Consider the following 26,236-nt stretch of genomic DNA (forward strand, 5'->3'; position numbering starts at 1 on the left):
TACCATAATTTAGTTATGAAAAATGCACAATTGCATTTATAATCTGAAATATATTTGATTTAAAATGTATTTTTAAGCTTTGAATCCTTTTCCCTCCCCCTCCCCCCCCAAAAAAAAAGTCTATTCGTTCTTAAATCTTTGAGTACAAGTGCCTACATGTTAATGCTGTCTTAGTAAGCTTGATAAGGAAACGAACTATCTACATTTAATTGCAAAATAATCAAATACGATAACCACATAAGAAATATATAACTTACTATTAATAGCAAATCATTAAATTAATTAAATTACAATTAAATCAAATTGATTAAAACACTATTACTTAAATAGTAATTATATAGTAAACATATAGTATAATGAAATTATACAATTTAACTTAATATTTATACTATAATTTAGTTATGAAAAATTCACAGTTGTATTTATAATCTGAAATATATTTAATTTGATATTTATTTTTAGGCTTTGAATCCTTTCCCTCCCCCTCCCCCCAAAAAAAACTGTCTATTCGCTCTTAAATCTTTGAGTACAAGTGCCTATATGTTAATGCCGTCGTATTAAGCTTGATAAGGAAACCAACTATCTACAATTAATTGCAAAATAATCAAATACGATAACCAGATATTGCCAGTTGAGAGAATGACGCTAAGTGTTGTCTTGTGATAGTTGGTAAACCAAAGTTCACTTGAAATAGTGTATTCTATGATGGAAGTGCATGGCTTTAAATATGCTCGTATACTTGTACAATAGAAAAGAATATGCTATTTACAGAAAAGAGTAGTTTTAGATACCCTCATTCCTAAGATAAATTCAATATTGTGCCTTAACACTCTTATATATTATAGGCTCAATATTGAACCTTCTTCATAATATTCTTATAACTGTACAAGCTGTTGAGGTGGCGCTTCGCGCCACCCCAACACCTAGTTGGTGGGGGTGCTTCGCCCGCCCCCAAGCCCCCCCGCGCGCGTAAGTCGTTACGCGCCATATTAGTTACGCGCCATTGTAGTTGTGTCCCTGTGTCCCACCTGTGAATAGAGGTAGATATATATATATATATATATATATATATATATATATATATATATATATATATATATATATATATATATATATATATATATATATATATATGTTTTTAACTACGTAAAACTTGCGAATATACAACATTCTTCGCTGAGATTATCAGGTTTACTGACTCTTGAACATGCAACATATAATTGTCCGAGGGAAAAACAATCCGTATTCAGATTTATACCTCATTATTCTAATGATGTGTCCCTGTGTCCCGGTCGTCATTTATATTCCCTGTGTCCCGGTCCGTCATTTGTGTCCCGGTGTCCCAGTTTGTAATTTCTCTTTGAGTGTCCCGGTCGTCATTTATATTCCCTGTGTCCCGGTGTTCCGGTCGTCATTTGTGTCCCGTTCTTTAATTTCTCTTCGAACACTCCCTGTGTCCCGGTCGTCATTTATATATCTTCCCTGTGCCCCCGGCGTCCCCGTTGTAGTTGAGTCCCTGTGTCCCGGTCGTCATTTATATTCCCTGTGTCCCGGTCGTGATTTGTGTCCCGGTGTCCCAGTCTGTAATTTCTCTTTGAGGTTCCCGGTCGTCATTTATATTCCCTGTGTCCCGGTCGTCATTTGTGTCCCGGTGTCCCGATCTGTAATTTAATCATTTATATCCCCTGTGTCCCGGTCGTGATTTGTGTCCCGGTGTCCCAGTCTGTAATTTCTCTTTGAGGTTCCCGGTCGTCATTTATATTCCCTGTGTCCCGGTGTCCCGGTCGTCATTTGTGTCCCGGTGTCCCGGTCTGTAATTTCATCAGTTATATCCCCTGTGTCCCGGTCGTGATTTGTGTCCCGGTGTCCCGGTCTGTAATTTCATCAGTTGACAAACATGACGTCAGTCGACAAACAACTTCATGACGCATACAGCTCAATCCTTATAATGACGTCCGTCGACACACAAACATGACGTCACTCGACAGACCCACAGACAACTTATTTTTATATATATAGATATAATGTTCTATATGAAAATCTTTGAATACTTTGATGCGTTACAATTAAGAAAAGTTAAATTTTTTTATACTATATAAATAACAGCTGTGCAAAGCAAGATCTCGTATTATTTATAGTGAATAATGTACCCCATCCCTCAATTCGAAACGCGTCGGGTACAAACATGATCATCTTTCTAATGACGGTTATTTTATGATGAAAAAGCATGAATTTTCCATTCAGAATAGAAAGCACGTACAATATACTTCCAACCCTCTATCTGCCTGGTAGTAGGAAATCTAGTTTTTGTTATGTGCATGAGACACCCATTCTGTTTAATATTGTGTCATTTAAAGGTAATGGAGCACTCGATGCTGGTAACATTGATAGTTGGTTAACGCTAAGATCAAGCCAAATTTCCATTTTAAAGAATCGTAGTTCTAGAGTTATTTTTTTCTGTATTCTTAATATCACCTATAATTCCTGGATCATATGCCTCTGGTCCTGGAAATTACTCTGTTATGTTTTAGAATTATTATTGATAGAGTGTGAGGGTTTTCAATGATGTTTTACTTTCCTTAAAAGATACTTTCTTGGCTCTTATTTCACTCGCGTCAAGTTTGAAAATGGTTATCTCACCTGGTTTGACTGAGAGCCACAAAAATAACTATTATCCCTTTCAATGAATCCTTTGGTTTGAGTGTAAAGTTAGACCATTCTTGGGCGTTGAAGAATAAATACCTCTGTTAAAATATCTGAGCTTTTTTGATTTACACAACGAAAAGAGCTTCCAATTTTAAACCTGTGCTTTATTTTTCGGTTTTACCGTAGAAGTCAAAGCTATGTCAAGCCTCAGGCCCCAAATGCCCATTGTCTCCATACTTCCAAAAAAGGATACCTATGGGTTATTGCCCCCCCCCCCCTTGTGCGTGGTATTTTGAGACAGGGTTTGTCTTTCTCTAATTCCGCCTTTGTAGAAGATCCTTGTTTTTCCCCCATTCCGAGAACCCCATTTACCCATGCAATACGCAACGCTCAAAAGAGAGGGGCGATTCTCCCACTACTCCTCTGCCATCATCGACGAGTGGCACCTCAAGGCTGAAATCGGTACTAGCAAGAGAACTTCTCTGCCTCAGCGAATCGCTTCTCAGGGTATTTTTTCGACTACATGGTCGGCGTTTCATATGTCCAAAGGGTTGAAAGCTTCCTCAGTAGGATTTTCGTAGCCGTCAATAGCTTCAGCCTATTCAACATTTGACAACGTATTCCGTAAATGCCTGGTAACTATGATATTCCCTCTCAATATTTCTGTCGCAAAATTATTCCTGGTTTGGTACTTTGGGGTTCCTTCCCGACCCTTGACAAGTTTGCGGACGATAGTGAAATTGATAACCTCAACACAATCTGTGATTGTATTCGGGAGCATCTGACAAAGTTGTGAGATGAACTTGTGTCATATTTCCCATCGATTATGAATCAAGATAGAACGCAGGATTGGATCCAAAATCCATTTGTTGAAGACGTGACCTCAAGCTCCGGTCTTAGTGACAAGCTTACAGAGAATCTGATCGAACTTGCCTGTGATCGCGTCTTAGAACTGAAATTCCAAAATGTAACTGTTTCCCAGTTTTGGCTGGAGGTGAAAGGAGAATACAAGGAACTAAGTGAAATCGCCATGTCTGCTTTGTTACCATTCGGATCCACTTACCTTTGTGAAGTGTCATTTTCGGCAATGTCATTGATCAAAACCAAACACAGAAACAGACTGAGTGTACAAAATGACCTTATAATTGCCGTTAGTGACATCGAGCCAAGATTTGATAATATTTTAGCAAAAAGCAGCCTCAAGTTTCTCATTGATTTTGTACGTACATTTAAGCACCGTCATATTGGACAATAAATCTCGTGTTTTTGAAAATCTGATTTTAGTTAAGAAAAAAGTAAAACAACGATTCTCAAGAAAGGGGTACGCAAACTTTTTGGGCCTTGACTAGGGGTACGCGGACCGAAAAAGGTTGGGAACCACTGCTTTAGTCTGTAGACCCATCACTGAAAGTTTCATTTTCCTAACCTAAACCCTTCCCAAGATTCCAAATCTTGTTTAGAATTCACTGTATTATCTGGTTTATGGGTGAAGACTAACAAAATGCTCATTTAGAAGGTTGCAGTACAGTTGCTAGGCAAGAGTCCTTAATTTTGGGCTTTGACATAGCCTATTTTTCACAATGACGTATTTTATACTTTTTATGGCACTTGGTATTAACCAAGTGACATATAGCAATCACAAATTCTGTCAGTCTGTCTGTCCTGGTTTTGCTACTTCAGGCACTTCCAGGCAAGCTAGGATGATGAAACTTGGCAGGCATATCAGGGACCAGACCAGATTAAATTAGAAATAGTCGTTTTCCCGATTTGACCATCTGGGGGGGGGGGTGGTTAATTCGAAAAAAAATCGAAAAATTTTTAACTTACAAAGGAGTGATTGGATCTTAATGAAATTTGATGTTTGAAAGAATATCATGTCTCAGTGCTCATATGTTAAATTTCAAACTTATCTGGTGAAATGGATGTGGGGGGGGGGACCTAAACTCTTGGAAAATGCTTAGAGTGGAGGGATTGGGATGAAACTTGGTGGGAAAAATAAAAACAAGTCCTAGATACAAGATTGACGTAACCAGAACGGATCTGCTCTCTTTGGGGGAGTTAGGGGGGGGAGGCTAATTCTAAAAATTAGAAAAAATGAGGTATTTTTAACTTGCAAAAGAGTGATTATATCTTCATGAAATTTCATATTTAGAAGGACCTCAAAACTTAGATCTTTTATTTTTTATCCTGACTGAGTCCAGTGTCATTAGGGGGAGGGGACTGAAAATCTTCAAAGATGCTTAAAGCAGAGAGATCAGGATGAAACTTAGTAAAAAGAATAAGCACAAGTCCAAGTTAGGTAACTGACATAACTGGACTGGGTCCACTCTCTTTGGTAGAGTTGGGGGGGGAGTAATTTGGTAAAATTAGAAAAAATGAGGTATTTGTAACTTACAAATGGTTGATCAGATCTTAATGTAATTTCATATTTAGAAGGATCTTGTGCTTTAAAACTCTCATTTTAAATCCCGAACAGATCCGGTGACATTGAAGGGAGTTGGAGGGGGAAGCCAGAATTCTTGGAAAACGTGAAATCAAGGTATCTTACAAATGGGTGATCAGATCTCAATGAAACTTGATATATAGAAGACTATATTTTATTACTTTAGTGCAGAAATAAAGTCTAGTAGGTAGACTTTATTTATACTTTTTTGTTTTCAATTTTATTCCCTATAGATTAAAAACCAAATAATTATGGCTATCGTTATCCCTGGGGGTCATAATTTCAGGTGGAGGAGGAAGAAGGCCCCTCAAATGTACACTCAGCAGGGCCAACTGCCGTGTTCACGCGTCAGATGAGTTACAAACCTTCTCCCAGTAATGGGTTAAATTGCATGGTGAAGCAGAACACCATCGTGGGAGGATCCTCTATAGGAGGACAACTGCGGCAGGGCGTAAGATCCAGAATTATGGACAACGGCCTCTGTAAAGGGCTGCCTCGACCCTTTCGGGGTACCTGCAAGACTGGGAAACTTGCGGTCAATTTTTCCCACTTGAGGAGTGGCGCCCCTCGAGGAAATTATAGCCTAGTAAACAACACAGCACTCGTACGGGATTCTGATTATTGGATAATTTTCTGGGCTTGGTTTGTTTTGATGGGCGTTTTCGGGCTGAAAAACCTCTTCCTAGCTGATTTATCTACTATGGGCTGCCTCCCCGTAGTAGCATAATATTTGTAGGCATGAATATATAATGAGTCGGAGGTAATAGGCTTGGGACTGTCTGTGCAGGATTTCGACTCTTGTTGATAGAAGAGCATCGCCAAGTGCTGAAAACCATGTTGTGACCAAGATGGGCCCAGGATTGCACAAAGCCTCCAACTTACTGGAGGTCCCAGGGACTTCTTGCTGTCCGGTTCTAAGCCGGCTTAAGCGCTTCGGTGTGGACTTGAGAAGATATGTTGGTCCCCATCCTGCACTGGTATCCGGGATCACTGCTTTTCTTGAGGCCAAAATAATTTCAAAGATTTAAAGAACATGAAAATTGGAACTTGGAATGTTACGACGTTAAAAAATGACTATCGCATCGACATTTTGACTGACGAATTCAGACGGTTTGAACTGGATTTATTAGGAGTTTCAGAAACTCATATCCCAGGGGTAGGAAGCATTAAATTAGGTGACATAGAATTTGTTTACTCAGGAAGGAAGGATGGGGTACATAGACAGGGAGTAGGGCTCATGATGAATAAGGAAGCTGCTAAGTCTTGTTTAGGCTGGGAAGGTATTAATAATAGAATACTAATTGCTCATTTTATGACTAAAAAGTTTAGGGTATCAGTTATAGTAGTATATGCCCCCATTGAACCAACTGATGGAGATACTAGTGACTCAGATGGATTTTACTAACAGTTACAGGAGCAAATAGACAGGGTACCAGGTAGAAATATGGTGTTTTTGCTAGGAGATTTTAATGCCCAAGTTGGTAGAAATAGGGATAGATGGTATCCTAGCCTAGGTAAATTTGGTGTAGGAAAAGAAAACAGTAATGGCTATAGGCTTTTGCAATTTTGTAGGTATAACAGCCTAGTTATAACCATTACGGTGTTTGGTCACAAAATGGCCCATAAGTTGACATGGTATTCACGTGATGGTAAGACAGCAAACCTTATTGATTATGTTATTGTAAACAGAAGACTAGCAGGATCAATACAAGATACTAGGGGTGTATAGGAGTGCTGTTATTGATGTTAAAAGTAAAGATCACCATCTAGTAGTGTCTAAGGTTAATTTAAAGCTGAAATTTCGGAAGAGTAACTCCCTCCCGGAAAGTTATCATGTTGGTAGACTTCAGTATGAAAATTTGAGAAAAAAATTCCAGGAACAGTTGAGTACTAAACTTGAGGGTTTAAAATTTGACAATGTGGAAGATGGATGGAATAATTTCAGAAAAACAATTTGTGAAGTTGCTGATGGCGTCCTAGGGAAGAGTGCTAAGACAGGAACTAGGAATATTAGTGAAAAAGCTTTAGGTTTAATAGAGAGTAGAAGGGGTTTGTATAAGAATTATCTGAGCGATAGGTCGTATGAAAACAAAAGGAATGTAAAGAGAGTGGAGAAAGCATTAAAATATGAACTAAGGAGATGTGAAATGGAGGCGATGGATAAAATTGCTGAGGATCTGGAAGATACGGCTAGACGGCATAATAGTAAAATATTATACTGGCATGTTAATAAATTGAAAGGGAGTAGCCGATCCGGACTAGTTCCAGTTAAAGATAGAAATGGGGCCACAATTAGTGATAAGGAAAAAGTTAAAGAAAGATGGGTGGAACATTTTGAGAATGTGCTAAACCGAGATACAGTTGCAGGAAAAGATATAGATGAAAATGAAAAAGTTTGTGATGCCTTGGATGTGGGGGAAGATTTGTTTGGTGAGGAGGAATTAGCGACAGTACTAGAAGGATTAAAAAATAATAAGGCCCCAGGTGCTGATAGTATGATTAATGAGTTCCTTAAATATGGTGGCTCTGAGGTTAGGAATAAGCTACTGAAGATTATGAACATGATTTTCGAAAAAGGGGAAGTACCCAATGATTTTAGGAAAACCTTAATTATACCACTGTATAAGAAAGGTGACAAGAGTGAATGTCGTAATTATCGAGGCATTAGTCTAGTCTCTGTAGGTAGCAAATTACTGAGTAATATGATAATTTTTAGACTGAGACATGCTGTAGACAAAGTTTTAAGGGAAGAACAATGCGGTTTTAGAAAAGGTAGAGGATGTGTCGACCATGTTTTCACTCTTAGGTTAATAATTGAGAAGTCCCTTCGTTGTCAAACACCTTTGGTCCTTAGTTTTATCGATTATGAGCAAGCTTTCGATTCTGTTGATAGAACAGCGTTAACAAAGGTCTTATCGTTATATGGTATACCAGAAAAATACATTAAAGTGATTTGCGCTATGTACGAGAATAATACTGCTGCGGTTAAGGTAGGAAATGAGGTTAGCAACTGGTTTTGTATTAAATCAGGAGTTAAGCAGGGTTGCGTTCTCTCCCCCTTTATATGGATCATTTTGATGGACTTCGTCTTAAGGAGCACAGGAAAGGCAATTGGAGACCATGGAATCAAATGGGGAGGAAGAACGCTCCTGGACTTAGATTATGCTGATGATTTAAGCATATTAGATGAAAGTGTGAGCAAAATGAATGAATTTTTAGAGGTTTTATGAGTTCAGGGTGCTAAAATAGGCTTGAAAATTAATGTTAAGAAGACTAAGTCACTAAGGCTAGGAATAAGTGAAGATGAACAGGTGACATTAGGTAACGAAAAGATTGATCAGGTTGGGAGCTTCAGTTACCTTGGTAGTATTATTAGCAAAGATGGTGGGAGCAGTGAAGATGTTAAAAGTAGAATAGCTAAAACTCAGGGTGTTTTTTCACAGTTAAAAAAAGTTTGGAAGAATAGAAAGATAAGCCTACAAACCAAGATTAGAATATTGGAAGCTACAGTGATGACAGTGGTCAAATATGGCTCTGAAGCATGGACACTCCGAAAAGCAGATGAAAATTTACTAGATGTTTTCCAGAGAAATTGCCTACGGATTGTTCTGGGTATCCGGCTGACTGACCGTATTTCAAACAGTAGGTTGTACGAAAAGTGTGGTTCAATCCCGCTTTCTGGGGCTATAATGAAAGAAAGGTTGAGATGGCTAGGCCACGTTCTACGGATGAAGGATGACAGATTACCAAAGATTGTCCTTTTTGGCCAACCGTCTGGGGCTACACGGAAAGCAGGTCGTCCTTGTCTGGGTTGGGAGGATGTCATAAATAAGGATTTAAAGGAAATGGGAACTTCCTGGGAGGGTGTAAAGAGGGAGGCTTTAAATAGATTAGGTTGGAGGAGGAGCGTGCGTAGCTGTGTTGGCCTCAGGCGGCTTGGTGCTGCAGTGAGTTATTAGTAGTAGTAGTAGTAGTATAAATTACTTATATCACTTTGTATGTATGATAAGTGTTTGGAAATCCAAGCCAATCCAAACATTAGGAAAGGTGTTTTTTTTTGGGGGGGGGGGTTAAGATGAGATATACTCTGTCGTAGTTAAGTAGAGTAACAAATACATCCTCTCAAAGGCTCCATGCCATGCAAAGGAGAGGGAAGACACGCGTAATATTGAAACACTAACTATTAAAAAAAAAAAGACCATGATTCAAAATGCCACTCAGTAAAAGTTAAATAAACTGCAACTAATCCTAGACAAAGATAGATATTAAATGTTTCAGTCAAATTGTTTGTTAATTTTAATCATAGTTTTTTATTTTCATTTGTGTTCTATAAGAGCATGCAAAATCAAAATTGGATCAAATGCTTCGAAGCCATATGTTGTCATTTGGAGTTGGTCATTTGCGTATTTGAACATCCCAATTAATACCAGTTTCTTGTTTTGTCACTTTATAGCAAAAGTTTTTTCTCCTTTTATTAAAAAAAATGTATCAAAATAGGGAGATTAGAAATATTTCTATTAAAACCTTGGTAAACGCAAAGCTCCTGGTAGCACTTATTCTCCCTCTTCCCCCTGGAAAGTTTCCTGGTAGTGCTTATGAACAAAAAGTAAAGTTACATAAATTTGTATTTTTATTTTCATTTGTTTTCTGCTTGTTTTTTTTTCTTTTCACATATTTGTTCTCTTTTCTTTCTTACGTGTTTCATTATGGGAAGCCCTTTTATAATTTGGATTTTGTAAATTCTCTAATCAAAGCTCATTTCTGCCCATTAAGCTGATTAAATTAAAATCAATAACAAATAAAAAATGTTTATAAAACCCCGTTTTATTGCACCTTTTTGGGAGGTTGGGAAAACAATGTGAGCCCTAGGAACAACTACTCAGGGTCTAAAAGTAGAAAGGTTATGGCTAAAGACCCCTTTGGCCCTCTACCCCTAAAACCTGTTCCGATACGGGTGTGGCAACCAGTTGAGCTATACAGACCAAAAACTTCACTTCGCTCTATAACTTGAGCTGTTTTGTAATCGCCCTATTGGATTCATTTGCGGAGTTAAAATCTGGTTCTAAGATATTGCAAAGGCATTTTCTGAAAGTAAAATTTACACACCCTCCTCCCCCACCAAGAAAATTCATATACATTTTCGGAAGTTCAGATTTTGAATGAAATGCTAGAAGAAATTTAAGAATCCTTCCAACTCCAACTTCCTTCATTTAAGTTTAACCTGAAAAATTCCTTTTGTCAAGAGAGTCTTCAATAGTTCGTTTTTTATACAAACTATCTGCCCATTCAGCAGAATCTAAATTTTTCCCCGCAGTTTGACAACCCATATCCACAACACTACTCAGCATTAGAACTACCGGCTCAACCATTCGAACAAAAATCCAGTGATGTCAATTCGGAACGGGGGAAAATGGGAACCTGTGTCCCAATAGGACTCATTCTTCCCCCTAGTTTTGCCCTATATAGTTAGGTTTTCTATTGCTGCTGCTGATCTTCTGCTGTTTCTGTGAATGTTGCTAACATATAGTGTTTTTCGAAGTTAATACTGTGTTTAGATTGTATATAGTGTAATTGCAGTATATTTTATATGATAAGATAAGATTTTTTGCAAAAAGCCTGCAGACCATAGCAACACAGAATACAGTCTACAAATAAATATCAGGATCAAAATACAATTTAAATAATATAAATAAATAAAAAGGTGTGGATTTTTGTAAGTTAAAGCTGTGTAGTGCTCAGGACTTTATCTTGGCCATAGGCATTTTTGAAGTCCTAGGTTGTTTTGTAACTTTTATTTTATGAAATGATAGAGTCTGAATAATAAAGTTTTTTTGTCTTGCATAATTTTGATTTTTGTTTTAATCTTTATTTAAATATGGCTCTTACAATATTTTAAAGGCCTTTTCAAAAAGTGGGAGTTTCTTCCAACGAAACATAGTTAAAAACACGGAAGCGTCTCTAAAATTATAAATATTTAAATTATAAAATTATCTTAAATTATAAAATTATCTAAAATTATAAATTTAAAGTCATATCTGTTTCATTTCCGTCATTAAATTTTAAAATGAAGAAATTCTTCTTTTTTTTTTACTTAGAGCTATCTAATGATCAAGGCCACATCTTAGATGAATGCTGCGCTTTTTAAATATTTGGACTGAAACTTGGCTCTTCTAAGATATTGTAAAGACCTTTCCAAATATTGGAGTTTGATGAAACGTAATTTTAAAAGCTGAAAAGCTCCTCTGAAACTATAAATTTAAGACCCTTGTCTTTAAATACGGAACCAATGATACCTCCCCCATCCAAGAAAATTCATGATTATTTGTCAAAGTCCAGATTTGGAATAAAACACCAGAAAAAATTATTTCTGCAATTGGAGTTTAAAATGAAGACGTTCCTTTTTAAATGAAACTGTGTATTGATCAAGACTTTATCTTGGTCAAATGGCATGTTTGTTAAGTACCATGCTCTTTAGGAATATATATTATGGGTAGTAATAAAGCCTGAAGTCTTTTGTTTCGTATATTGTTGGAATTCACCTAGTTTTATTAAAATTTGGCTTCTCTAATATATTTTAAAGGCCTTTCCGGAAAGCGAAGTTTAATGAAATATATATTTGAAAGCCTTTAAATACTTCACCGTCGATACCAACCCCCCCTCCCCCTTTGGCAAATATATTTAATATATATTTTTTCATATGAAATTCATGAATTTGTTTTTCAGGTCGAAAGACTGGAGCACGTGAACAAAAAACTTATTCAAATCAAAGACAGAAACTCCATAGACAGAGAGTCGACCAAAAATCCACTAGAAGTTTCCCCTACTTGTGATCTTGTCTCGTACCAATCGGACAGCGAAGAGGACTTAGTTTCCCTGACGTTAGATTTAAAAGTATGATTTGTCGCCCTGATGTTAAAAGCGACTTAGGTTCTCTGACGTTAGATTTCAATGTACGAATAATAATCGTTCGCAAATTTCTAATTAATTCATTTTCAGACTCGTTCATCTGATTTAGCTGCTGATAAACCACATCGATTTTGCTAAATTGTGTTATAAGAAAGGGGAAAGCTCCATTTTGTTTCCCTAACTGACGCCTTTCGACACTTGAACTTCAACAATGTGGCAACAGTGTCATAACGGATGATGCGCGAATTTTGTGTAGGAAATAAGCGAGAATATTTTTATCTTTGTAAGTTGTAGTCATGACAACAGTGTTTTTTCACGATGTGTTCTTTTTATTTTCCTAATTATCACGTTGGTGCTCTGCGACTCCACACTGATATAAATTTGAGTGGTTATTTCATTATATCCTTATTATTTCATTGGAGTCTATTTTATCTACATATATACATAATTAATTTATTCTATTCAATCTATTAGTCTATTTAGTTTTGTTTTCTATAGTTTTTTATTTTATTTATATTTTCCTTTCTTCTCCTTTTTGCTCTTCTCTGTGAGTAAGTGATTATTTTTTTTTCTTCTCTGAATAAGTGGCTCGTTCATTTTCCCCTTTTATGATATAAATTTGAGTTTCTTCTACATATATAGATTCGTTTTTACTCGTTTGCATTTATACTCAAAGTGATTAACTTTCTTTGTTAATGCTATTTAAAAACATTTCAAAGTTCCTTTAAAAGTACTATTATATCCAAGGGAGTTATTAATAAAAATAAAAAGTCCCTTCCCCACCACTGAAGTTAAAAAATTGCTTTTACGAAAATTTTAACTTTTTGAAAATCGTGTGAAGTTCATATTCGGCCATTAGCTTTGAGAGTTTCCTATAATCTTTTCCTCTCTTAGATGTAAGTACTCCTCCCCCTATTTAGACATACGTGAGCAATGTAATCTTCGCTATGTATTTTAGTAGAATCTATTTTATATAATTTTCTTAATAATTTTGTCTCTAATCTAAGTGATTAATTATTATAACTAGTGCAATAATATACAATCGAATTAAAATATTCATTTCAAATTTAAGAAAGATGAACTACTGCCAAAAATTTGACTTTTTCAAATTGAATTTTTGAAAAAATTTGAATTGGATGATTTTTAGACTCTGTTTACACTCCGTGTATGAACCGAGTTTGAGTCTTTTTTAGCCGTCCATGTTTGTACTTACAATCATTTATTAAATATTGAATATTTTCATCTTAATGATGTGTATAAATTTCATAGTTCATGGTCGTATCCATGGTTTTTACTCGGGGGTGGTGATATTTTTTCGGGAACGGGGGCATAAAAAGCTTTAAATAACCCATTACAAATGTGTTTTTATGCATTTTTATTGCTTTTTTATGAGTCAAACAAATATTTTGAGGGCGTGAGGGTTAAATTCCCCTAACTTCTCCTTTTTATACGGCCTTGGCATAGCTATTAACACTCAATATAAAACAAGACCTGTTCGCCTATTGTCTCCATTCTGATTCAGTGTAGTGATTTCGCCGTGATTCTAAGGTAGATTTTTTTCAGGTTTGTCCAAGATTTTGATGCAATTCTTCTATTTTCATGATTTTTACCAAAATTTGATTTTGGTCGGTAAAAATGTATGTTGCTTCCATTGATTTTCCCCCCCCCCCCCCATGAAAGATTTCGCTAGTGACACCTCTCTGCGTGATAATTCGGTTAGGGTATCAAATTTAAAAAAAAAATGCTAAACGTCATATTTTATATCTCATATCCTTTTCAATAGATTTTTTGCCGAATAAAATTTACCGAAATTTTTACTTTGGTCGGTACAAAGGAATCTTAATTACATTGACTCCATCTCCGTTCCCAGAAATTTGGCTAGTGGCGCCTCTCATCGTGATAATTGGGCTAATTATGGTCTCGAAATAAGAAGTGTCGAAAACGTCTTATTTATATCTGATATCCTTTTCAATGGTTTTTTCTTTTAAAGGAGAACGATTTTTAAAAAAAAGACTTAACTTTCATAATAAAAGTGTTCTAAACATTAAAATTATTGTTCTGGAAGTTTTGATACATGAACTGCATATCCTGGAACTCCAGAGCATAAGTATCTATTGCCCTATATTCTAGTCAAATACTCAGGGAATTAGTTAAGTGGAGGGAGTAAGACAGTTCTCCAAAACAACGTGTGAGGAGAACGGACTAAATTCACCAAAATAAATGGTGCATTATTTTAAATTTTTTAACTTGGATGTCATCCCCTGCCAAGTTAATACTAAGGTATTAATTCCAAGAGGCTCATATAAAAAGTACCGCAATAAACAGGTGAGCCATATAGTACCACAATAAACAGGCGAGTGCCATGGGAGGATTTGGAAAAATCTTAAAAATTTAGATTGTTCAGGGAAACTGAATGGACCCAGGGTCACTCTACCCCCTTCCCATAGTTAAAACAGCGAACAGTATGAAAGTGGGAATTTATTAGAAGGTGTAATAAAAAAAAGAGTATGGGATATACATGAAAAATGTGAGACATAATGGAGAATATTATGAAAATTTTAAGAATCCCACCTCCTTCTCAAATTGTTCTCCAACTCGTAAAAGCTTAATAAAAAAGCATATAAACAAATCTTTGCTGTAATTTAAAGATTTTCTTTACAGCCCCCCTGCCATGAAAGATACTCCCATCCCCCCCCCCATGAACAAAAAATCCTGGATACACCCTTAAAGCTCACATTTCGCTTTGAAAATAGTTGTTTTTTTTCTTTTACGTAGATTTGTTTTTGTTCTTATGTGTCGCTCCATGACGTGATCTGATTTAAACTCTTTTATTTAGACAACATTCCCTTTTCAAACATATGCTACATAGGTTGATTGTGTTATCCTTAAGTACCTTCTTCCAAATCGTTTTGGCTCTGAAGAATGTTCTTTTTTTGTCCAAAATACGAAAAATTGCCAGCAAATCGAATGTATCCTTAAAATAACAACGAGTTGAAATAGATAAGGGGGGAAACTGTTAAGAAGATGCATTGCTATTTTAAACTGTATTGTTGTGAATATGCTCAAATAATATAAAAGGATACTCAAATGCCCCCTCCCCTCCTAGAATACCGAACATATACAAAAAGTAAAAAACTTTGTAAAACTCGGAAATTTTACGACCTTTAGGAAGAGACACTTTTCTTTTGAATTTCACTTACCCTCCTCCCAACTAGATGTTATCTGCAGACACCCTCCCTTTTTTGAACTTTCTGTGGGCACTACTGGTGCAATGATAGATAGATTTCAGAACTTTAGCTCCCTTTCCAAGGAAAATTGTTTAAGGCTTCTCCCCCTCCCTCCTAGAACAATGTATTCCTGTGCCCTTGTTACATAGTATATACAGTGACGACATAACATCTTGCACTGTCGATCAATTAGGACAAAAAGATGGTATTTGTATTATATTGCAAGTGATATGGTCATTTCAGTCTATTGATGTTTTTTAGGGTAGAGGAAGAGGGTTTCTTTGCGGACATTCTTTTATGCTATTATAAAAGCATAATTTTATAATAAGAATTTAATTTTGAGAATCTAATTTTAATTCTCAAGTTAGTTGATCAGAAAAACTTTGGAAGATACTTAAGGTAGAATAATTTTTTTTATGTCTCTACTATTATACTGGACTTATAATTGCCCTTTGTTAACGGAATAAAGCGTCCTGTCTAAGTTTCTCTTTCCTTTTTATTAACTTAAAAAAACAAACTTTTTCCGAGGGAAGTAAAGAGCGAAGTTGAAACTTAAAAAGGACACAAATTATTACTTCACAGTCAGTCTGATATAAATATATCAATAAAACTAGTGCAAATAAACCAGCTAATTATATTTCCCTATGTTTCTAGGATTACAGAAAACTAGCGCTCAATTAGCAGGGGAGGGCGGGATTTAACGCGGGGAGGAGTTTTCCAGGGTGGATTAGCCTAGCACCATAGGAAATATCTTAATCAAATTAAAGTAGTAACATTAGATTATTTTTATACTACTTTCGAATATCATTGTCCCTTTTCTGACGATGCACCACCCGCACCTCCTCCCATATAGCCTTTGGAATACATAAAGATTAAAAAAATTGTTGTTCAAGGTTATAAGTTCCCTGTACGGGGTATTCGACAATGACAATTCCAATAGCCTAGTATTCTTTTCTTTTTGATTTGACGCCAGTTTTGAAGAGTTTTAAAATTCTTTTTCAAAATACCTATAAATTTGTTATCAGCATGCTATTTTAATACTACGGTCAGTCGAAATAATAGTAACCATTCTTAAATCAGTTACAAATGACAAATGTTACTCACTCGGGAGATTTTTTTTAAACCCATTTTAAAGTTTTCAGAAACGAAACCAATAAGTGCCATTTTTGGTACTAAATGGTACTTTGTCACGGTGCTACACCTACTTTCTGACGGTATATACAATAAGATAGCCACGACTTCAAAGTTTCAGCATCACTTCATGCGGGTTTCCAATGCGTTTTTCAACTAAAAATCTACACAAAGTACGATGCTGTCTGCTACGATCTCTCTACGACGTTGGCTGCGAACTAGATCTTGTGGCTTAGGACGTGCTGCTCAAACTCTTGAATGCCACTGAAATTAAACAACACGCATATTTCGCTGTGATCTAAAATTTGAAAATAATAGTAGGCCACCAGCAGTTCAACAATGACAGAGCTAATCTTCAAAAATGACTACATTCCCTTCAATACAATTTGACTTACTTGACTTAATGCTCCTGCCGAAATGCTTCCGACGTCGAGAGTGATGCTACGTGGTGCCTCCATTTGGACCGGTCTCTTGCAAGGATGTGGACATCCTCCTGAATATTTGCCATGACTAAGAAGGCACCTGTCGTGTCCTTCCATCTGGTTGGGGGACGACCTCTTGGGCGTTTCCCGCCGTTCAGCACGGGATCAAAGTCAAAAATCGTTCGTGCAGGAGTGTCGGGGGGCATGCGAAGGAGATGTCCGTACCAGCGTAGTGTTCGTTGGGCGAATTGGACTGAGAAGGGCGTTTGACCAGTTAACGCCAGGAGGTGAATTTATATATTCAATACAGGTGAATTCAATACAATTTAGTTCAATTAAAATTTAATAACAGTTGAAGTTTCCAATATCCAAGGTTCCCATAAGAGAGGGCACCCCCCCCCCTCCTGAATAGCAATACCCTACATTTTTGTTTTGATATTTTTATTATGCAACATTGCAAGTGCCATAAATAAAAATTTATGATTCTTCTTGAAAACCGCGGCCAAATTTAGAATCATCGTAAAGATCTATGATACAAGCCTAAATAGAATGTTATTTGTAGGTCGTACAATTAACAGTTCAAATAGAAATAAATTCTTTTATTAGATAGTAAAAACAATGACAAAATCTCTGGAAACTTCGATCACATACACAGTGATTTACATCAGCAGATGCGATCGACATATCCAGAGACTTTGTGATTGTTTTCACTGGCTAATAAAAAAAAGTTATCCCTATCTGAACTGCTATTATTATGTCATGCAAAGGTAGTATGGTCTTCGAAAATACTTGCGTCTTTTTCATTTTTTTACCACTTCCTTACTTTTGCCAAAAGGACATGAAGGGTATATTTACGTGTTGCCTCTGAACTAAGCCATTTTGTAAAAGCCGGCAGCTGTAACCTGCATCAAAAGGGCAATATGCTTATATATTAGGATCCTGTAGTCTCAGGTCTATCCATTCACCAGCCAAAAAGAATCCAAAAATCCAGAGAAGGATCTAAACTTACTTAAAAATCGGAATCTATGAATCTCAACCAATTTTTAATGTAATTTTGATCTAAAAATTCTGTACACAAAATTTTAAGCATGTGATGCGGTAGATGGATAGCACTGATTTTCAACGATGAAACGACTAGTTTCACCTATGGTTGGTTCAATCCTAATTTCTAGGGCTATAAGAAGAGAAAGGTAAAGATGGCTAGGGATTACAGGATTACAGATTGCCAAAGATTGTCCTTATCGGCCATCCATTTAGGGCTAAATGGAAAGGAGGTCGTCTGCGGTTTGGGTTGTCGGATGTCGCAAAGAAATATTTAAGGGGAAACGGGAACTTCCTGGGACGGTCTAAAGAGGGAGGCTTTCAGTATATTAGGATGGAGGAGGATCGTGTATAGCTGTGTTGGCCTCGGGCGGCTTGGTGCTGCTGTGAGTTATTAGTAGTAGTATTAATTGAGCAGGTTATATTTCGACGGACTGACGACTAAGAATATAAGACATGTTTCATAATTAGCAAAGTTCATGTCTTTTGCTTAGATATTAATATCGTACAAGAGCAGAAAAACAAAATACCAGAACTTCCACATTTGCATAACCTCCGAAACTTTATATAAATTTTTGAAACGTTGTCCTAATCTAGTCTTAACTCTTTTATAGAGAATAAACAAATTTAATCAATAAACAATCATCTGGCTAATTTAAAAATTGAAGTAGGGTTCAAGTGAACTTGGGCCTGTATTTAAAATTCAAATTTCAATAAATTCAATGCAGCTTACTCTAGTTCTAGTTTGTAACGCTGCTCTGCTAGTGGTGCTGGTTGGTTAAAAAAAAAAGTTTCAAAAAAGCATCCCTTTAAACAACTGACCTCCTTAAAAAATTCTAACTTAATCCAAGTAACTCTAGGCCTATTAATTGAAACTAGGCCTATATTGTTTATAAAGTTTCCATAAATTCAAGTGTAGCTCACTCTGGATCTATTGACAATGCTACTCTGTTAGTGACCCTAGTAGGTTTTAACGCCTGTTATAACCATTTTAAAGCACTAAAGTTTCATCTTATAAATTCTCTCCTAATATACTATTTCTTAACCAAACTATTTCTCATAAAACACTAAAGGAACATATTCGTTTTTGACCACTGCAAGGTTGACGAAGCAGCTCAGATCAAAGTTCAAACACAATATCTTGGGTTTAACTATTGATTAATATTCAATTTAATTAACTTTAATTGATTAATTTAAAACTCATACAGAACTTTTAATTTAAGGAGAGATACTTCAGTAAGTATAAATAACTTGTCAGCTTCAGAGTATTAATAGTATCCTTATTCAGTGCAACATTTAAAATCACTCCAACTAACCTGCAACGCATAAATACACACAATACTATCTTTTATTCATTCAGTGTGGATAAGAGGGATTCTTCCAAGAGAATGTCTAATATTTAGACAAGAAGTGTTTCCATGTCCTAATATCAAAATTAGGGGTGATTTTGGCAAGCTTTTCTTGAGCCTTCCCTAAAGTGCGGAGAGGGAAGAAGGGGTACTTGGCATACCATCGTGTGCAGGTATAATTCTAGTTACATCTATTAGTTTAAATCCTTGATTAGAAAGGTCAGTTTACAAAAATTAAGAGAGGAATAACAGGTTTAATTTGAATAAATGAGTGGCAGAAGATAAGAGATAAAAAACAATAAAATTTTAGGTAATAGAAAATCCATATAGTTTGACCATGTCCGGGAGCCATTTTCAACGGAAAAAAGAAATTGAATGAAAAAGAAATATTTTTTTTTAAATTAACTTACCTAAAGAAATCGACAACGAACAAGAGTTTCAAAATGAGTTAGCTTAAAAATTATTTCTTTTTCTTTCGATTTTTTTTTTCCATTGAAAAAGGCTCCCGGCCGTGCAGTCGAAAAATTCAGATTTTTTTTCATTATTTGAAGTTTTATGTTTTTTCATATATATTTTGTTTTGTTCCATTGCTTTATTTAAATTACATCCGTTTTTCTCTCTTATTTTTTAACTGGAAAAGCAGTGTGGTCTAAGAGCTTATTGACAAGTTTAATAAAACTTCTTTTTATTAAAATTAGGGCTTATTTTGGTAAGCTTTTCTCGTGCTTTCCTTAAAAGTGTGGAGAGGGGAGAAGGGGTACTTATCATACCACCCTGTTCAGGTATAATTCCAGTTATATCCATTAGTTTAAATCCTTGATTAGATAGGTAAGTCTACAAAAATTAAGAGAAAACAAACGGGTTTAATTTGAATAAAGCAGTGGAACTGCTTAATACCAAACTTAATATTAAAATTAATATTATTATTAAAAAACTATTCTATGAAGTTTCAATAAGAGCAGGCACGTACGAGGGGATTGACTGACTTCAGATTCACTTTGTTGTAAAGGAGAGTCATTTTGTAGTGTAAAAATTTTAATTTTTTTAAATTAATATTAAGTAATATAATTTGCGAGTGAAAGACATTTAGGATAACGCAGATCAAGTTTTTCTGTTGAACAACTTCTTTTTCTTATATCAAGCAAAAGGTTGATTTTCCGCCGATAAAATTTTCCGGTTAGGAATACGCCTAGCACCGAGGATAATATACCCCTAGGTATCATTATGTAACAATATTGCAGAAACATTTGAAATAGCATAGATTTTAATCAAAAACCTACCGCAGCTACTACTACTACTAACAACTCACAGCAGCACAAAGCCAAAGAAATTTTCCATAAATGTTAATTTAGATCTACACAAAAATATCCATTTATTGTCAAAAAATATGCAATATTCATATATTGTCAAAAAATATCCAAAAATTATTGTCAGAAATCCATTATTGTCAAAAAACAGTAAAGAAGTTTTGATTTGAGTTAAATTCACTTGACAATAAGCTATGCTTTTCCATTTACAAAAATTAAGAGAGAAAAAACCAGTTAATTTGAATAAAGCAGAGGAACAAGACAATAGATAAAAACAACAAAATTTTAGGTAATAAAAAATCCGAATATTATGACTCAACGTCCGGGAGCCTTTTTCAACGGAAAAAGAAATTAAATGAAAAAAAAAATACATTGTTTAAAATTGACTTATCTAAAGAAATCGACAACGAACAAGAGTTTTAAATGAGTTATTCTAAAAATTGTTTCTTTTCCTTCAATTTTTTTCCGTTGAAAAAGGCTCCCAGAAGTGCAATCGAAATATTCAGATTTTTCTATTATTTAAAGTTTTGTAGTTTTTTCATTTATATTTGTTATGTACCACCCGTTTGATACACCTTGATTCAGGGTTGTAGCTCCAGCATTTTACTGTGGAGAAGATGGCAAAAGGAGTCCATATCCAAAGAGTAAAGGGGTTGACTATATAATAATTTTTATCCATATTATTGGGAAGGCGGGACTGCCCCTCCCCCCCCCCAATGATACCCCTGCTTATATTCCTAGTACCTTTCAAACCTTTGAAGTATGGAGTGAAGCAATTAATTATAAAGGACTTCTACAAAATGTTTCTGAGTCTCATTTATCTTTAAACTAACAAATGCGGGTACTCCTGCAACAAGGGCATCAAAGACATTCAATTTCAATAGAAATTAAAAAGCACATTTCCCAAATTTTAAAATATGGCGAAACTTGTGATACAATATGGCGCTTTATTTGGTACACCCGTTTTTCTGTCTTAATTTTTGTAAATGGAAAAGCAGTGTGGTCTAAGAGCTTATTGACAAGTTTAACAAAAACTTCTTTTTATTAAAATTAGAGCTTATTTTGGCAAGCTTTTCTCGAGCTTTCCCTAAAGTGTGGAGAGGGGAGAAGGGGTACTTGGCATACCACCGTGTGGAGGTATAATTTTAGTTACATCTATTAGTTTAAATCCTTGATTAGAAAGGACAGTTTAAAAAACTAAGAGAGCAAAAACGGATTTAATTTGAATAAAGGAATAGAACAAGACAAGAGATAAAAAAAACTGAATTTTGGGTAATACAAAAGCCCGAATATTTCAACTTCACGTCCGGGAGCCTTTTTCAACGGAAAAAGAAATTAAAGGAAAAGAAATATTTTTTTTTAAATTAATCTATCAAAAGTAATCGACAACGAACAAGAGTTTTAAATGAGTTAATTTAAAATTGTTTCTTTTTCTTTAATTTTTTTTTTCCGTTGAAAAAGGCTCCCAGACGTGCGGTTGAAATGTTCAGATTTTCTCTATTATTTAAAGTTTTGTTGTTTTTTTTTCATCTATATTTTGTTTTGTTCCACTGCTTTATTTAATTTAAACCCGTTTTTATCTCTTAATTTTTGTAAATGGAAAAGCAGAATGGTCTAAGAGCTTATTGACAGGTCAATTTAACTCAAATCAAAGCTTCTTTATTTTTTTTTGACAATAATGGATATTTTCGTATAGATCTAAATTAACATTTATGGAAAATAAATAGATCCCATAAGTATAATGGATTCGTAATTAATATTAAAGGTTAAATACATGAGTATTAAAAAGATTAGCACATACAATGTAAGGGGGAGAGGTGCCCTCAAAACTTTCAAAGATATACGAATTTACAAGTATTACTTTTAGCGTTGTAAATAACCATTTAACAGATGAATATGCAATATCTACAATAATTTCTTAAAAATACAATGTTCGAGAACATATTAAAAGAAAAATTCTATTAACTACTACTTTTGCTATCTTTGTACCAGTCTTGTCAAGTTAATATAAGGAGTTGTAAATCTCAACTCAACTAAAAGAAACTACAAAGGCTGAAATCAGCCATGTGGCAAAAATGGTGGCTAGGTTTATGCCTCCCCCTCAACTCCAAAACTGTCATAATATTCAAATAAGTGGTTTTTTTTATACATTTTGACGAATCTACCCCCTCCCCCCATTAATAACCCTTCCTAAATATATTTCAAGATTCATGTATGACTAAACTGTATATTTACATTCGGATCAAGGGCACATCCTAGATTTTTGCTCAGGGAGATGGAGGGTCTTGAAAAAAAGTTTAAAACGCATCAAAAAATGTTCAAGTGCATGCATCAGATTTGACCCCTCACCCCTAGGGGGAGGTCCAATACGGTGACCCAACACCCTCACCCCTGAATACGACCTTGCTTCTGAGTATAGTTGCTCATAACCAAACATGTTTACAGTGAGATTTGGCGCGGGATCTTTCCTGAAATGGAAAGGGGGGATGGCCTAATAAATGAAAACCTGAGCTATAGCATGCTATTCTCAGTATGTTTGTGTGATAGTTTAATTGGATTAACTGCAGATGGTGGGCTTACGCCCTACCTTTCATCACAAATATGGAACCAGGCAAATTTATTACTTTAAGTCCTGGGGTATGTACATTAAATCACCCAAGTTAGAAACTTCTTGATTCCTATTCAGTGAAGATATAGTAAGTTTTCCCCACAACTCTAATTCCACAGGGGTTTTTCTGAAAGCCATACAATGAATGTGCTTCAATTTACTATAAGTAATCCTTGAAAATCCTAATAAACTCAAAGCTAATCTCCAGCTTTTGATCATAGCAGCATTAGCTGTTTCGTGTTTTGAATCTGGCGTGATTATAATCAGCAGACCTTCAGTCTTCAGTAACTCATAAGCTTTGATGCTGCATTCAAGTCTTTGTTGCTTTATTGGTATATATTCAAGTAACATCGAAAACACAATGCAATCAAAAGTACCTTTGGGAAGTGATTTAACTACATAATTTTCTATTTCTAATTTGTTACTTAACTGAACACTTAAGAAATCACATTTTAAAACAGATGAATCACCAGGCGCTAAGTCTACAGCTAAGATATCAAATTCTTTGATATCTTTCATTGGATTATAGCAGCTACCAACATCTAAAATTGTTATTGACTCATTGAGCTTATAATCCAATTCTGGGTATGAATATTCGTAATTGGGTAGCCGAAAATGGATGAAATTTTCAATTTTCCTTTTCTCCCTGGTTCTTTCATTTTTGATTCCTTCATTACGAAAATAGTCTAAAATAATTTCTTTCGTCCAATTATTTCGACTTTGTTTTTTCCCCTCTTCATCTGATAGATTCCAATATTCTGTTGCAAGAGATTTCATGCTTCTGGCATATTCCTGAAACAGATATTTTTGTTTACTAAGTTATCAGGATATGTCTATTATAGTAATCTGGTAAAATTGTTAACCATATAGTCATCGTTATAGTAACCATTATAGTACTATTATTAACCATAATAGTAACATGTGGTAGCACAGTGGGCGACTCAGCATGATAATACAAGATCCGGTATTCGATTCCAGTCGGCCTAAGGCCCACAGGGAGGTAGGTTTGCCTCTTACGCTTATTCCCATGAAACATCTAACAATGCTGAGTGGGGCATGGGGACTAGTCCCATTTGTTTTTTTCATGTGGTGTTAACTTACAGTCGGTATCACGGCTGCAGAACTAGCTGCAACCTAGTAAAAAACAAACTACACCCCATAGTGACAGAAACTTTAAAACCACATTTTAGCGAAGATTCAAGAGCAATAGCTAGTATATAGGTTTATTCTTATAATATTAATTCATTATAAGAACAAATTTTCGAAAAAATTCAAAATAATACGTATCCTTTTGTTAGAGCAATAGATTGACATAGCACTAAAGTAATTCATCATACTAATTAGAAAAAGCGACATCTACAAGGAAAGTAACAGACACACATTAAAGTAAACATTTTCTTGACAGACAGGATTTCTTGAAATACTGAGAGAATATCACACTAAACACAGGCAGAATTACTCTTGAGAATCAAATGCAGTAAAATAGAAAAAAAAAAGAAAATAATTAGAAGAAAATGAAACGGAAAATCCGATGAAAACAAGAGAAAATTCGCCAGAGAGCAAATAGATCGGAGATTGTACAACGGAGTTGCATAATGAAAAGATGACAGTAAAAACAACAGCAACACAGCAATAGCATTATTTATAATAAAATTTAGTCATAAAATTTTTGAAATGGGGCGGAGGAAGGCTCAGAAGAAATGATGAGTTTAAATGCTTTCTAGAATGAAAGGATATTGTAATTAGAAGCGATTCTTAAAGATTTATGGACTACAGCATATCTTTAAACAAACAAAAAAAACACACTTGACTTCTTTAAAATAAAAATTACGTCTGCCTGAATTCAAAAATATAAAATAGATCCATGCTTCTTTCAACTAACTGATTTTTCTGAAGCTTCTAGCATTTTGTCTTAAATTTTTCTATTTTAATAAGAATTCTATTTTAATAATTTTTCTATTTTATAATTTAATAAATTTTAATAAGGTTCTCATTCTATTCTCACCCAACAGGGAAGTGTCTTATGCTAGTCTATCTCCAATTTTGGGTAAAGCCTGGAAAGACAAACGTCGAAATTCAACTGTAAGATATTTTTCGCACAACAGTAAAAAGCAATGTCACAGCTCAAGACAAAAATAAACTACCATAAATATAAAATAAATTTCCATTCCTGTCAACGCTTGCTGAAAACATTAAAGATAAACTTCCCCCGAAATGTGCAATATATATATATATATATATATATATATATATATATATATATATATATATATATATATATATATATATATATATATATATATATATATATATATATATATATATATATATATATATATATATATATATATATATATATATATATATATATATATATATATATATATATATATATGGGATATAACAAAAGAAGATAGTATATTAGAACAACATATGATTAACTTTCCAGTTTAAGGCATTATTTGCGAACTTGGGAAAAGCTACCAGTCATTATTCATGCGAATACAAGGATTGACTAAACTTGGAAAGCAAATCTAGGCAGCTAGTGGAATGTGTTCTTGGCAGGTGTTTTTAGTTCCAATTCAAATTATTGAATTCCAATTCAAGATATCCAATTCAATATCTTTAATATATTCAACTTAGATCTTCATTTTTACTTCATTTTGCAACTCAGTAGCCTCCCGAATACTGAGTATGCTCGTAAATAGTATGCTCGTAAATCCTGTAAACATATCACTGAGGTCCAATCTACTGCTTTTTTTTAGTAGAATGATGACAGAAAACAAAAGTGTAGTCAATTTTCAAATAACTTTCTTTTTCAGTTGATGTATTCCCTGTTGGCCTTATAAACTAGCTTTCCTTTCTGCTTGACATTTGCAACCGGCAAAAATTACTCGTGAGACAGAGCTTGTTGCAAACAACCCTCTTTTATCATACAGAGAACATGGAAAAAACCAAGTTATTTCTTTAAAGAAATTTCTAGAGACAACCTCCCCGGGAAAAAAATTTCGCAAAAATAGCTCAGACATAAATTCACCAGGGTCTCGGCCAGGTGTTACCATTGTTATGGCCTATTTATAATAAAAATTATAATAAAATTATAATATAATAATATAAAGAATAATAAAATAGATAATAAATTATAATAAAAGAATT

At 34.8% G+C, this 26,236-nt stretch overlaps 2 protein-coding genes across 8 annotated transcripts in view; one reads left to right on the forward strand and one right to left on the reverse strand.

The window, feature by feature from the left end:
• Positions 1-14,223, forward strand: part of LOC136037360 (ecotropic viral integration site 5 ortholog-like) — a gene marked incomplete at its 5' end in the record, with an annotated part of 120,726 nt that extends 106,503 nt beyond the window's left edge. The window contains 1 exon segment of the mRNA XM_065720065.1: positions 11,813-14,223. Coding sequence (XP_065576137.1) covers positions 11,813-11,834 — 22 coding nt within the window.
• A 5,562-nt stretch (positions 14,224-19,785) lies between these two features.
• Positions 19,786-26,236, reverse strand: part of LOC136037362 (S-adenosylmethionine sensor upstream of mTORC1-like) — a 67,384-nt gene continuing 60,933 nt past the window's right edge. For all 7 annotated transcript variants that reach the window (XM_065720069.1, XM_065720068.1, XM_065720066.1 and 4 more), the window contains one exon: positions 19,786-23,872. In XM_065720069.1, coding sequence (XP_065576141.1) covers positions 23,093-23,872 — 780 coding nt within the window. In that variant the 3' untranslated portion in view covers positions 19,786-23,092. The remainder of the gene's footprint in view (positions 23,873-26,236) is intronic.

The sequence above is a fragment of the Artemia franciscana genome, chromosome 16, assembly GCF_032884065.1.
Source record: "Artemia franciscana chromosome 16, ASM3288406v1, whole genome shotgun sequence".
NCBI lineage: Eukaryota > Metazoa > Arthropoda > Branchiopoda > Anostraca > Artemiidae > Artemia > Artemia franciscana.